The following is a 12,446-nucleotide window of genomic DNA, read 5'->3' as shown; positions in this document are numbered from 1 at the left end:
AATGAGGAGCAGGACGAGGAGGAGAAGGAGGGAGGGGTCGGGATTTGTGGAAAGAAAGTAGCAGAGCGCGGTAGGTGACTATGCTACAGTGACAACTGTATGAGAGTTTTTAGTTTTAGGTCTAGTATATAGTTAGTATCATTATAAAGATAAAGTGGTTTATCGAGCTACCTCTAAATAACAACGAACCACATAGCGGTTGATTACATGCATGATTACATGCTAAACTAGCTAACGTCATGTTGCTCGCTGTAGAGGACACCTCAGGTAATTAAACATTAATAATGTATTAATTAACGTTTGAGTTAAGCTCTTTGCTGTACAACACACATTCTTCGATTAAATTAGTACCACACTTATTTGTGTTAGTGCGTATTTCCTCAAGTTTTGAAGGAGCACTGTAACTCAAGACCGAGCAGAGAGGTGGCAAGTTGATAAGTTTTCTATGCACACGAAGATTTCTTCTGCCAAAATAATGTTTGAATCCAGTCTGTTTCTTGTGGTATCACAGAATTTAACTATACAATCATGTTGTCCTGTAAACAAATGCAGCACTGATGGCTGAGTGGAACGCCTACTGGAATGAGGAGGAGGAGGAGGAGCAGGAGGAAGGGGAGCAATCTGGAGGTGACATGAAACATCTTCATTATACTCTTTATCGCAGCGGGCAATAGTGTGTTATACCAAATGTAAGACACTGTCTGAACCACCAAAACAAACCAGGTCCCCGTCTTTGTCAGGAGATTACAGAGTCACTGGAAGAGACAGCCTGGTGTTCTTGGTTGACGCCTCCAAAGAAATGTTCATCAAAGGGGAAGACGGACAACCCTCTAACTTTGACATGACCATGCAGGTAAGGCTGGTAATCTTGCTTATTGTTATTTAATTTTACATTGTTTTATTGAAATTTTTGATTTATAGTAGGCTATTTCTGCACCATCTCCATTGTTTTTGTAGCGAGAAATATGTTTTAATTATTTAAAATATTCACAAGAAACTGAGACAACATAGTCAGGAAGAAGCACTTTTAAACATAAATTGCTTTGATTACAAAAATCATAATGTGATAGTGATATACTAGAAAATAGATATTTTGACTTGATATATTTGTATGTAAATCATATGAGAAAAGTAAAGAATCCCTACTAGGAGTCATGTTTATAGATTTACCTTAGGTTTCTTCTCAGACATGCCCTCCTTCATGACATTGAGAGTTGTTTTCATAGGTTGTGCGCACTGTGTACACTGATAAGATCATCAGGGATGACAGGGACCTGTCGGCTCTGGTTTTCTATGGCACGGAGCAGAGCAAAAACCCCAGGAACTCATTTAAACATGTCTATGTGTACCACGAGCTTGATGAACCCGGTAAGGTGCTGGCTGGTGTGCAGAGGTTTTATAACTCACACAAAACATATACAGTTTTGTGATTTCTTAGCGTACACAATTTGTAACAAAAACGTACAGGAACTTAAAAGTAATAGTGTGAAGCTGCAGTTGATACTAGCCAACAGTTTTATTTTGTTTTTGTTTTTTGTATCAGTTGTGTTTTGGGTAAAGAGATACATATTTTTTATTATTTAAATCGCTAAATAGATCTTTCTTACAACCCTGTCTGTTTTTTCTATTTTGCACAGGTGCAAAGCGAGTCCGGGACGTTGACGCTCTGCGGGGAGAAAAAGGTGCCCAGCTGGCTGCAAAGACCATGGGCAGTGGGGAGACGTCATTAGGTGATGCCCTGTGGTGCTGCGCCAATCTCTTCAGCGACATAAAGCTTCGCCTTGCACAGAAGCAGCTGATGATTTTCACCTGCAGGGATAATCCACACGGGGGCGACAGTGTGAAGGACCGTCAGGCTCGCACCAAGGCTGGTGATCTTAAGGAGACTGGTGGGTCTGGGCTAAAGACTGCTCTTCTTTCATGGAAACCTGTTAAACTATTTTGCAGTCAGCATCTCAATCATGGACATATTTATGCTCATCAAAGCAGTCAACATTTTGTATTTCTGACCTCTCTGAGATCACAGTTTAAATCATGATTTATTAAGCACACATGGGGACTCTCTTGACTTATCCCTCTTCTCTTAGGTGTCGTTATTGATTTAATGCACCTGATGAAACCAGAGGGCTTTGATGTCTCGCTCTTCTTTCGTGACATTGTTAGTCCACCAGAGGATGACAGTGATTTGGGGCTGCAGATGGAGCCTTGTGACAAACTGGATGACCTCCAGAAACGGGTCCGCGCTAAAGAACAGAAGAAGAGAGCTATGGCCAGGTAGAGATAAGTGATGGTGTTGTTCTAGGTTATTCTAGCTTCTTCTCCTTCTTATATAGTTTGTTCCTTTTCCTCTTATTTATTCCTCTGTGGTTTGCACTTAGCTGTCTTCTCTGCCTTTTCTTCACACCATTCTTCCCTTTCTGTTATCTTAAGGTTAAATCTGTGTCTTGGTGAAGGCTTAAATGTAGCGGTGGGAATTTATGCGACTGCCGTGGCAGCTCGGAAACCAGCTCCAGTCAAACTTTACAGGGAAACGAATGAACCAGTTCACAGCAAAACACGTACCTTTCACACCCAGACTGGCAGTCTGCTGCTGTCTAGTGAGATAAAGAAAGCCAAGGTAAAAACAGCAGAGTTAATAGAATGCCTGTTTTGTTTTCTTATTTTTCACGTGTTTTAGTTAAATCACTTTGAAATTGAAACTGAAAAACATTGTGTGTGTTCTAGGTGTATGGAAAGAAACAGATCGTGATGGAAAGGGATGAAGTGGACGCCATCAAGAAGTTTGATGACCCTGGACTGTTTCTGATTGGATTCAAACCGATGGAGAAGCTGAAACTCCATCACCACATCCGTCCTGCCGTCTTTCTCTATCCTGAAGAGAATGAGGTCAAAGGTACATCTGTGTGTCTCGCTGTGTCAGATTTGCAACCACAGTAATGACGGTGGATTTTTCCAAATACTATGAGTTTCAAATTGCTTTTAATGGAAGTAAAACATAGAAAACATTTTGTTACATTGCACAGTATGGAAATGGAAATCAGTCATGACTGAGACTAATGAATAATATGTCCTGAAAAAAAGTGTGCCTTCTCTTAAATGGCAGAATATCTCAGAAGTACTTACACCTAATACATTTTAAACTATTAATGGTTTAATACATTTAAAGCCGTTTTTCTGATGCAGTTATAATCAAGAGGAATTATATACTGAGACAAATATGTCCTGTGTGTTTTTTCCTCCATAGGTAGTGCATGCCTGTTCTCTGCCTTGTTGAATAAGTGTAGCGAGAGAAACGTGTTCGCACTGTGCCGTTGCATCTCCCGCCGAAACTACCCCCCACGTTTTGTTGCTTTGCTTCCTCAAAAAGAAGAGGTCAGTGAGGGCAAACTACAGATCACACCACCAGGTAAGTCCATGCTGGGGTTATAAAGAATCCCAGATTTTTAACTTTGCTTCTAGTACTGCTTTATCTAGGTTTAAATAAACCGTGTCAGTTTACATTGATATCCTATTTCTCTTGGCTTTATCAGGTTTCAATGTAATCTACCTTCCGTACGCTGATGACCTGCGGACTCTGGATCCTCCCCGCCACCCGTCTGCTTCACAAATACAGGTTGATAAAATGAAGGAGATCGTGTCAAAGCTCCGCTTCAAATATAGGTCGGTTTAAAGAGAAACTGGAATATTATATTTTATAACCCTATGATACAGCAGTGTTCCCCATACAGTGTTAATACTATGGCGGCCCGCCATGGTCTCATAACGAATCGGAAATAGTTTTGTCTTCTTTGATGTTATTGTGTCGTCATCTATTAAAGAACGTAAGTTACAAATGCCTAAATAGTACGTGGGGCAGCAATAATAGTTTTTACTTCCATTTTTCAGACTGAACAGAATGCAAATTTTCAGGGAGAGAATGTAAGTAGAACTTGTGACTGGCTGACATTTTCCCACGAGCGCTCAAAAAGGTTGAGGTCAACTCAACTTTGATTTGTTGTACGTCACACAGAAACCTATATAGTATAGAGACAGAAAAAGGTTAGGGGAGATAGGGAAGAGAGAGGGATACAGAGCTTATGACTTGCCATATTGTAGCACAAAAATGTAAGGATAGTGAATGAGCAAACGGCAGTCATGGGAAATCCACCAATAGCCTAGACATATAGCAGCATTATTAGGAATGGTTCAAGGTCACCTGTGCCAGCCTGACTTGTAAGCTTCATCAAAATGGAAAAGTAAGTTAAAAGTAGAACAGCGAGCTGAAGCTTCTACCTCCCATTCTACTTTTTTGAACTACAGGAGTCTGTAAGCCTGCATTTGAGAGTAAAGCTAGTCAGTCTTATCATGTAGGGGCCAAAATCAGTGAATTCTGTTTTGTCTGGGTTTAGTACAAAGTATAAAGTATCCAAGTCTTTATGTCTTCAAGGCATGTTTGGAGTTGGATCAAATGATTTCATTCATCTGATTTCTCAGCTAGCTGAATATAGTTGGCTGTCATCTGCATAGCAGTGGAAATTCATTCAGTGTTTCCTAATTATATTTCATAAAAAAAGCATGTATAATGTGAAAAATATTGATCCTAGCACAGAACCCTGTGCAACTCTGTGACTAAACGTTGTAGCATCTTTGAATTTGGAATATGGATATGGACACAAGGAGGTGTCAAAATCTGAACAAGTCAGATCTCTGTCATGTTTTCATTCTTTGTAACGCAACACAGGAGCGACGCTTTTGAGAACCCAGTCATCCAGCAGCATTACAGGAACCTAGAGGCCTTGGCTTTGGATATGACGGCTCCAGAAGAAACGGTGGACCTAATCCGTAAGATGAAGAAAAAAAGAGATCCTGTTTTTGTTTGTGTTTTTTTTTTTTTTTTTTTTTGTGGCTGCTACAGCCATTGTTTGTGTTTTCACCTCAGTGTTTTTCACCTGTTTTTTTCTTTTTGTCTGATTCAGAGCCAAAGCTTGAGGAGATTGATCACCGCCTGATCGAAGAGTTTAAAGATCTAGTCTATCCTGCCAACTACAATCCAGATAGCAAACCAGCACCCAAACGCAAAACAGGTCAGAACTCCAGTCATCTCTGGAACTCAGCAAAGTTGTTTTTCCCTGGTGGTGGTACCGTATGGTTCGATAGTGCTGCCTCATTAAGTCAAGGGGTTTGATTGTGTTACTGATGAAGTTAAATAACTGAAACGCCGTCATTTTGTGCTAATGTACGTTAAAAGTCTGGTTATTCTTTTGACTTCATGACTGAACTTGCAGCCGAAAGTGGAGGTGGAGCCGAGAAGAAACCCAAAGTGGAGGTGACAGAAGATGAGCTGAAGGCCCACGTGCAGAACGGCACTCTGGTAAAACTGACCGTGCCCGTCCTGAAGGAGGCCTGTAAGCAGTTTGGAGTTCGGACCACTGGGACCAAGAAGCAGGAGCTGATAGATGCTCTGACAGCCCGACTGGGCCCATGAGGACTCGGTATCAGACTCGCTCTCCTGCCAGTTGAAGCAAGTCTCGGTACATTTTGTTAGGAAAGCATCTACACAGTCTGTGGCCTTTAACCCCTTAACGCCTGAATTGTTTTTTCAATTATATAAAGAAATTAATTATTTGTGTTTTTGCTTACCACTCCGCCTGGTCCTACGAGAAACTAGTGCTTGCAAAAGGTTCCGAGGAATTTTTTGAATGTGCACAAACCGACATTGGAGTATTACATGCGTTATTTCGGCTGCAGTCTGAGCGGAAACGGTGCATTGCGAATCCGCGACACTAGGAGTTCATTTTGGGATGGACTAGACACTGTGTTCAGTCTGAAACTAAAAAGTAAACAAAATCTTATCCTGTTGGGCTTGATAAGATTTACAAAAGGCCAGGTCTATCATCAGACATTAGTGTCTCAGTCCCACTTTTAGAGGTTCGGATGTAAAAATCTGTATATTGTAATTTTCTTGTGAGGAATAACTCTCCTGTTGCTGATGGTGGCTTACAACATTGAAACCAGTTGGTTGGGAATTCCCTGTATTCTGTATACTGCTGATAACACTTGTTGATAATGTTGCATTTGGATGAATAAAACTTTTTATAGCACTGCACCAAATTCCATTGACATTACTGCATGAGTTGATACACTGTGCATCTTAGGCAACATTTCCAGTTCTTCCTGTCGCAAGTAAAAAGGTGTGTCCTTCCAAAGTAAGACCTCAGCATTATATGCATACTTTGACCTGCTCCCTGCATTGTTTTTGCCACACGGCTCAATAATACAAGCTGTGTTCTTGTGAAGGGCAGGCCTGTGCAGGCAAATGCTTCTGTACAGCAGCAGGAGGAAGGGATCAGGCACAACTGACTACATGCGAGTTGCTTAAGGTTTTGACAGAGTGAAAGTAGATGGCATTCCTGAAGGAGGTTTATTCACGTCAGGTAATGGCTCTTAACAATTTCTTATCAGTTTTCGCGTTTTGGTTTATGTTGTCTTATAGTTTGACCATGTAATGTGACGGTACAACTGAATGATTAGATCCTTCCTGCTTCTGTTTCTCTATTGACGTTAACATTGCGAATATTTATTGAGGACATTTAGTGCTTTTATACTGAAAATCCTTTGCTCAAGGAGTGTTGCCAGGTCTTACTGCCTTGACGCCGGCTAAAGCGCTACTAACTGGACAGAAATGGAGTGCCAGTGTGATAAGGACAGCTCGGAGGATGCTGTTACAGGTAAGACAAACCTCGTCAACAGTACTTTTCAAGACGAGAAAGATGGTTTAAGTTTCCATTATTCAACAATACAACTTAAATAGGGACTTTGTGAGATGTTAGCTCTGACTTAGTGGTGTGTTTTAAGCTCACGCTGTAACATGCACCCAGCCACGGCTTAATTTTTAAAGCGCTGAGTGTAGGCTGTGCAGTATGCCGTAAGCAACTACCAGCTAATAATCCTTTAGACTTTTTCCAAAATAAATAAAGGTTTAGAGGGCACCACATGAACTGAGGCTATAGTTCTCACTGCAGCCGCTTCTATTGCAACCTGCACCCTTTGCTACATGTCATCCCTCCCTCTCACCCCATCACTTCCTGTCTCTCTCCATTAATATCAAAATAAAGGCATTAAAGGCTAAATACTCATTACTTCTCTTGACAATTTGTAAAAAGAAAAATGACAAAAAATAATGATCCATGTGGTTTGCTTCATAAAGTTTCCTGCGTCAGCGTAATCCTGGAGTGAGAGTTTGTGACATCAGGCTTCACATTTACACACTGAACCCAGTGTTATGTTGTAATTTCATTCTGCACTTCAAATTCGGGTGAAAGGTAAAACCCATGATTAGTTGTGAGCAGCGCTGCAATACTAATGTCATGTCCCCCCCCCCCCCCCTCTCTCTCTCTCTGTCTCTGTCTCTGTCTCTGTCTGTGTATAGGCTGGTGGATGAACAGCAACAATGTCCAGATGGGAGCTTTTACCGTGGTGGGGTATCTTCTCTACAGATTCTCACAGAGTCAGTTACTCTGCAACACATTCACACAAAACAACTGAAAAAACATTTATCAAATAATACGTACTGTTTGATGATGCGTCTTTTACTGAGGTAGTCTGAGAAGTAGAAAATACAAAAGTTGTAAAACAGACTGAATCTTGTTCAGCTGGAAGTAGACTTGATGAGGACAGACGGCACATCTAAATTAAAATGGTATTACAAAAGAATCTGTAGTGCACATCATTTACTCATCAAAGACGCTTATTTAAAGATAAAGCTGCTGTAATATTATGTTTTCAACAAATATCATTTATATACCATGCAATTTATTAGCCCCTTTCAAATCAGCTAGGCTGTATTTTTTTAGTAAATGTTACTCAAACGGGAGGAAGTGCTGCATTTGTTGGTGACCATTTTCAGTCGCATATTATCACATGTCCAGCACTAGAAGTTCTCACCATCACTGTGTGGATATTTATAGCAGTTTCAGCAAGGGTGATCTATAGGACAGAGGAATAATAAGCTGTGTGAAACAAGGTTGTTATTGTTAATTTAATCTTAACTAGAAATGAAAACTATGTGTTAAAAACTGAAACTAACTGAGATGATGTTGTGTGCTTACGAAACTTGAGCTTTAGTTGTTGTCAATTTGCCCGACAAATTGACCGACACAACAAGCTTAAGGAGGTAAATGATGCAGACAGTGTGCGAGAGTCAGCTGCCCTCACGAAGTGTTGCAGTTGTATTTTAACACCTACTCAGTGCTTATTCAATTTTTCCTGTGACAAATATCCCCCATATTATAATAATGAAACTAAATCCGAAAATGAAACAATTTAACTAAGATGAGTCCATTAAAAAAGTGAACAGAAACAAGCAAAAACACTTCAAACCAAACAAACTGAGACCAAACTCTTGCGAAACTAAATTGAAGCTATAAAACTATAATAAAACATATGAAATTTTGTATTACAGTGTTCTGCTGGGAAACTTTTGGACCTGGCATTCATTCGTGTGGATGTTGCTTAGACATGTAGCACCCACCTAGACCAGACCAGGGACCCCCACCCCATAGCAATGACACCCCTTGATGGCATCACAGGCACACACACAATGGTTTAGGAACAACTCAAAAAACTTGAAAAACAGCACAAGGTGTTGACCTGGCCTCCAAATTCACTAGATCCCAAACTGATCAAGTATCTGTGGGCTGATCCTCAACAACGTTCCACTAACAACATCCTGTTGCCAGACACCACAGCTTAGGACACCCTCAGAAGGCCCATGTCCATTCTCTGATGAGTCACAGCTGTTTTGGAGGCACAAGGGAGACCTACACAATATTAGGAAGGTGGTCATAATGTTACGCTTGATCAGTGTATATGCACACACCAAGAACCACAAAAAGAACCTGTTAGACCTGCAGATTAGTTATGCTGGAGGAACAAGTTGGATAATTAACAGAAAGTATCTCCATATTAAAAATTCAACTTGTGGGTAAATTATCATTTGCTTTTTTATTGAATGACGAGTTTTCACATCTACATTGTTCAAATGACCCAGTGTAGGGTCTGACTAAGCTACATTAAAAACTCAACCACATGGTCCTGTTGTTGTGTGAATATATATTTATATTATACCCCATCAGAAATCATTTTAAATCAAGTTAATGTGACAGTCTGTGATGTGATCTGATTTCCCTACAGCTCTCCCAGCTCTGATCCGATGGCCGATTCGTCTCTTCTGCTCTTTAACTGGTGAGTTTATTTATGGTGGTTTGTCAAAGGTCAGTGTACCGAAGTCAGGTGTTATCTGAGAGCATACAGCACTGTTGGCATCAGGAAGATCCAGCAGATTAAATAAGGACAATGATTATGGCTTTTTTGTGTATAATGGAAGTAATAGTGTGTGCTGTTGCTTCTTATCAGGTCTGTCAGCTCTCTGGAGCTGGGTTAGCCGTCTAGTGGGAACCCTCCGTGGTACGAAACACATTCATCATTTCTAAATAAGGCACATAAACTCTAAACATGATACCAAAAAGACATCTGCTAACTCTTCTCCTTGTGTCCTGTGTGGTAGGAATCCAGAGCCTGTTCCACTGGCTGTCTCGGATTTGGCAGTTTATTGTCGGTGAGTGCAGCCTGCATCTCTGTTGGCTGTTGCTTACTCTTCACCGTGTCGCAATTTTACTTTTTAAATAAAGGTAAACAAATGGGATAAAGTTTACAATCTGAGTGGGTTAGCGTGCGTACTCAGAGGAAGTGACTCAGTGATTCAAGCAGACGCGTGAGAGCAATCTAAAGTCTGAAGGGAGTGGGACTATTTTAGCGATAGATCGTCATAATAATTACAAGTCTGTGTGCTCCTCCGTCAGCGTTCTCCTCCAGGTTCAAGTGGGTGGCTGCTATCATCAGAGCCATCGCAGGTCAGTCCTCTGTAGTTTTATCTGCTAAATCTCCTGCTGCTTCTTGTCTAACTGTACCTCCAAAAACTTGCATCCTTTCAGGAGTAACTTCAGCAGAAATACGTCTTGCTTTGTTCTGGGTCTGCTTCTGTTTGCCACTAACTGTTATGTGTGTTTTCTGTCAAACTGAGGACATATTACATATTCTGACATTAAAGGAGAAGTTGTGTGTGTATACAATAATATGGAGTAACTGTGTTAAACCTTGGGAACAATCTGGCCTGCTATTAGACCTAACCTAGCGTAGGCATCTTTTGTACTTACAGCTATCCTTGCAGATATCAATAACAGTATACATCCACTGTACAGTTGTATATCTTCTGCTTAGAGAATATTTTTGTATTCTGTGTCGTAATGTGTTATAGTGGAGGAGATAGAATAGTTGTCCATTAGTTACAGTTATAGTAGTTATTGTGTGTGTTTGAGCATATACTATATGTAGCCCATGGGACTAGGAGTAATAGTATTTCACACCTCATTATGTGATTATTAACATATTGTTGAAGTGGCAATAGGCAAGACTTGGATCTAACAGCTTCTTCTAAATGGGTTCTAGTCTTAGGTGCTCTTCCATTAGCTAGACTTGGTTTGGTTATCTGCAACAAACTTGGTTAAGCCATGCAAAAAACATCTTACAATAGTTTTATTCAAGCACAGATATCAGTTTTTGGATACTGTGCTCATGTACTGGTACTTGTATTTATCAAACACCCTATACCGTATACTTTATGGCAACACCTATCAAACCTGTGCTCAGAGAATCTTGGGTTACAATGCATAACCAATGCCGCATAGTCTAATAGAATGCATTGGTTCACTGGTTGTTAACATGGATTTTTAGGCTCTGGGAAAGTTTTATACATAGTTTATACACATTTGACCTAGGCCCAGTCCTATTTGGAAGGCACTCAAGTGCAGGTCAACCAGCCCTTACAGTAGAGCGACTCCAGCAAGCTGTGTTGGGCTGCTGGAAGAGCACATACTACACAGTAGTAGCACTAGGAATATTTAGGATGTACATCAGTACCACTACAGAGGTGTTATTGCTCCAACTCTAGCCTCTGATCAGAAAATAAATACTGATACAACTTTAATTTTATTATTAAGTACTCAGTACTGGGAATTATCCAAATACTAGTGCTTGAACTTGGAGAAAAAGTGGTATTGATGCATCTCTTTAAATAACTATATTCACATGATCTAAAAAAAATCTGAGAAATTAAAAAATATGTATGTCTAATGAAAATTTATTATCTCTGTAGGGACACAGACAGATCCTACCAGCAACAACATACTGAACCTGATCAATGAACTCTCAGGCACCAGCAGCCTCAAGAAACCAGGCCTGAGGCTGATCCTCCTGGGCCCCCCTGGTGGAGGACGGACCTCCCTAGCAGATACTTTGCTGGGCAACAGTGAGACAAGGGCACCCATGGGTCCTCTAATGGAGAGCACCAAGAGAATGACAGTTGTGGACGGTAGCGACCTTACAGTAATCGACACCCCAGATCTTCTGGGAACATCACTGGGAAACAACAAGAGGGCCAGGGAGGCTCTGAGGAGTCTTCAGCTCGCCAGTCCTGGACCACATGCCTTTCTACTGGTGATCCAGGCTCCAGGTTCGAGCAAGGGGACTGGCCAGGATGCCACCGAGGCGATCCAAACCACCCTGGAACTGTTTGGAGGGGAAGTCAAGGGCTACATCATCCCAGTGCTCACTCATGCAGACGGCCTGGGTCGACGGCACACTGTAGATCAGTTGCTAGAAGTGGATGCAGGGAGTCTGAGAAGGGCTGTGTCTCTGTGCGGCCAGAGGCCTGAGCTGGTGGACAACAGGCCAGACCGGCCCCCGGAGGCACAGAGTGTGATGTGCAGGAATCTAGTGGGGCGTGCAATGGAGATGAAGGAGCACAGGGGGCATTTTGTCCACGAGCTGCAGAGGAAGGAGGAGCGGGTCAGGGAGGAGCTGCTCACTGACATGGCCTCCTCTCTGGCTAGAAAACTGGGACACGTGTAAATAAGAGAAGCTGTGTGTCTTGTGTGAAAGGGTTGCTGTGGAGGTGAAAAAAAAAAGTCATTCATGTGTTAAACATGCAATTTTGACTTTAAGTGCAAGGTTGATTCTTTTGCTGCGGTATTTTTGTCACTCTGCTGGTTTGCCATTGTCCCGGTGATTTTACGGCAGCCGGCTGCCTTTGGGTTTCCAAGATGCCGAAGATTCTTTTGGTTTGATATCGCTGTCTCACACATGTAGGGTGTAATTTTCCCATTCTGATGTATTGTATTTCTCCAGCGTGCTTTTTTTTTGTGTGTGTGTGTGAGAGGCTGTGGCTCATGTTTTCCTACTCTGCTCCAGTGCTTTGCCCTCCCACATCTTTCATAATTTATAAGAAATATAAAACTTTAAAGCTGGTGAGAGAAGATAAACTGAAGTCACACTGGGAGTTCAGCTGTGCTGTTCAACTAAAAACTGCAACTGGTTGATGAAGCTTCACTATTGTTTTGTGACTGTAAATA

At 41.4% G+C, this 12,446-nt stretch overlaps 2 protein-coding genes across 2 annotated transcripts; both read left to right on the top strand.

Annotated features, from left to right (window-relative positions):
* Nucleotides 1–323: 323 nt before the first annotated feature.
* On the top strand, nucleotides 324–5,471 carry LOC311504664 (X-ray repair cross-complementing protein 5-like). The gene is made up of 12 exons (XM_084567884.1): nucleotides 324–627; nucleotides 741–853; nucleotides 1,227–1,368; nucleotides 1,638–1,889; nucleotides 2,088–2,274; nucleotides 2,431–2,617; nucleotides 2,725–2,893; nucleotides 3,245–3,406; nucleotides 3,531–3,660; nucleotides 4,721–4,821; nucleotides 4,956–5,063; nucleotides 5,265–5,471. Exons 1-12 carry the CDS (start codon nucleotides 558–560, stop codon nucleotides 5,462–5,464), a joined length of 1,821 nt encoding a protein of 606 aa, XP_084424010.1. The 5' UTR covers nucleotides 324–557; the 3' UTR covers nucleotides 5,465–5,471.
* Nucleotides 5,472–6,353: 882 nt separating this feature from the next.
* LOC311504665 (GTPase IMAP family member 1-like) lies at nucleotides 6,354–12,446 on the top strand. The gene is made up of 8 exons (XM_084567885.1): nucleotides 6,354–6,413; nucleotides 6,604–6,707; nucleotides 7,409–7,486; nucleotides 9,172–9,222; nucleotides 9,394–9,444; nucleotides 9,545–9,595; nucleotides 9,840–9,890; nucleotides 11,192–12,446. The coding sequence occupies exons 2-8, from the start codon at nucleotides 6,662–6,664 to the stop codon at nucleotides 11,944–11,946; spliced, it is 1,083 nt and encodes a 360-aa protein (XP_084424011.1). The 5' UTR covers nucleotides 6,354–6,413; nucleotides 6,604–6,661; the 3' UTR covers nucleotides 11,947–12,446.

Source organism: Chelon labrosus (genome assembly GCF_963514085.1).
Source record: "Chelon labrosus genome assembly, chromosome: 19".
Lineage (NCBI taxonomy): Eukaryota > Metazoa > Chordata > Actinopteri > Mugiliformes > Mugilidae > Chelon > Chelon labrosus.
Note: the sequence above shows the minus strand (reverse complement) of the source record. Positions and strands in the feature narration are given on the sequence as shown.

What these genes read in the sequence shown, in the direction of transcription:
- LOC311504664 (XM_084567884.1), top strand. Translation starts at nt 558, where the DNA reads ATGGCTGAGTGGAACGCCTACTGGAATGAGGAGGAGGAGGAGGAGCAG. An exon ending in GGAAGGGGAGCAATCTGGAG is followed by an intron (nt 628 to 740) that starts GTGACATGAAAC and finishes CGTCTTTGTCAG; the next exon opens with GAGATTACAGAGTCACTGGA. An exon ending in AGAAACGGTGGACCTAATCC is followed by an intron (nt 4,822 to 4,955) that starts GTAAGATGAAGA and finishes TGTCTGATTCAG; the next exon opens with AGCCAAAGCTTGAGGAGATT.
- LOC311504665 (XM_084567885.1), top strand. Translation starts at nt 6,662, where the DNA reads ATGGAGTGCCAGTGTGATAAGGACAGCTCGGAGGATGCTGTTACAG. An exon ending in CTCGGAGGATGCTGTTACAG is followed by an intron (nt 6,708 to 7,408) that starts GTAAGACAAACC and finishes GTCTGTGTATAG; the next exon opens with GCTGGTGGATGAACAGCAAC. An exon ending in TCTCTACAGATTCTCACAGA is followed by an intron (nt 7,487 to 9,171) that starts GTCAGTTACTCT and finishes ATTTCCCTACAG; the next exon opens with CTCTCCCAGCTCTGATCCGA.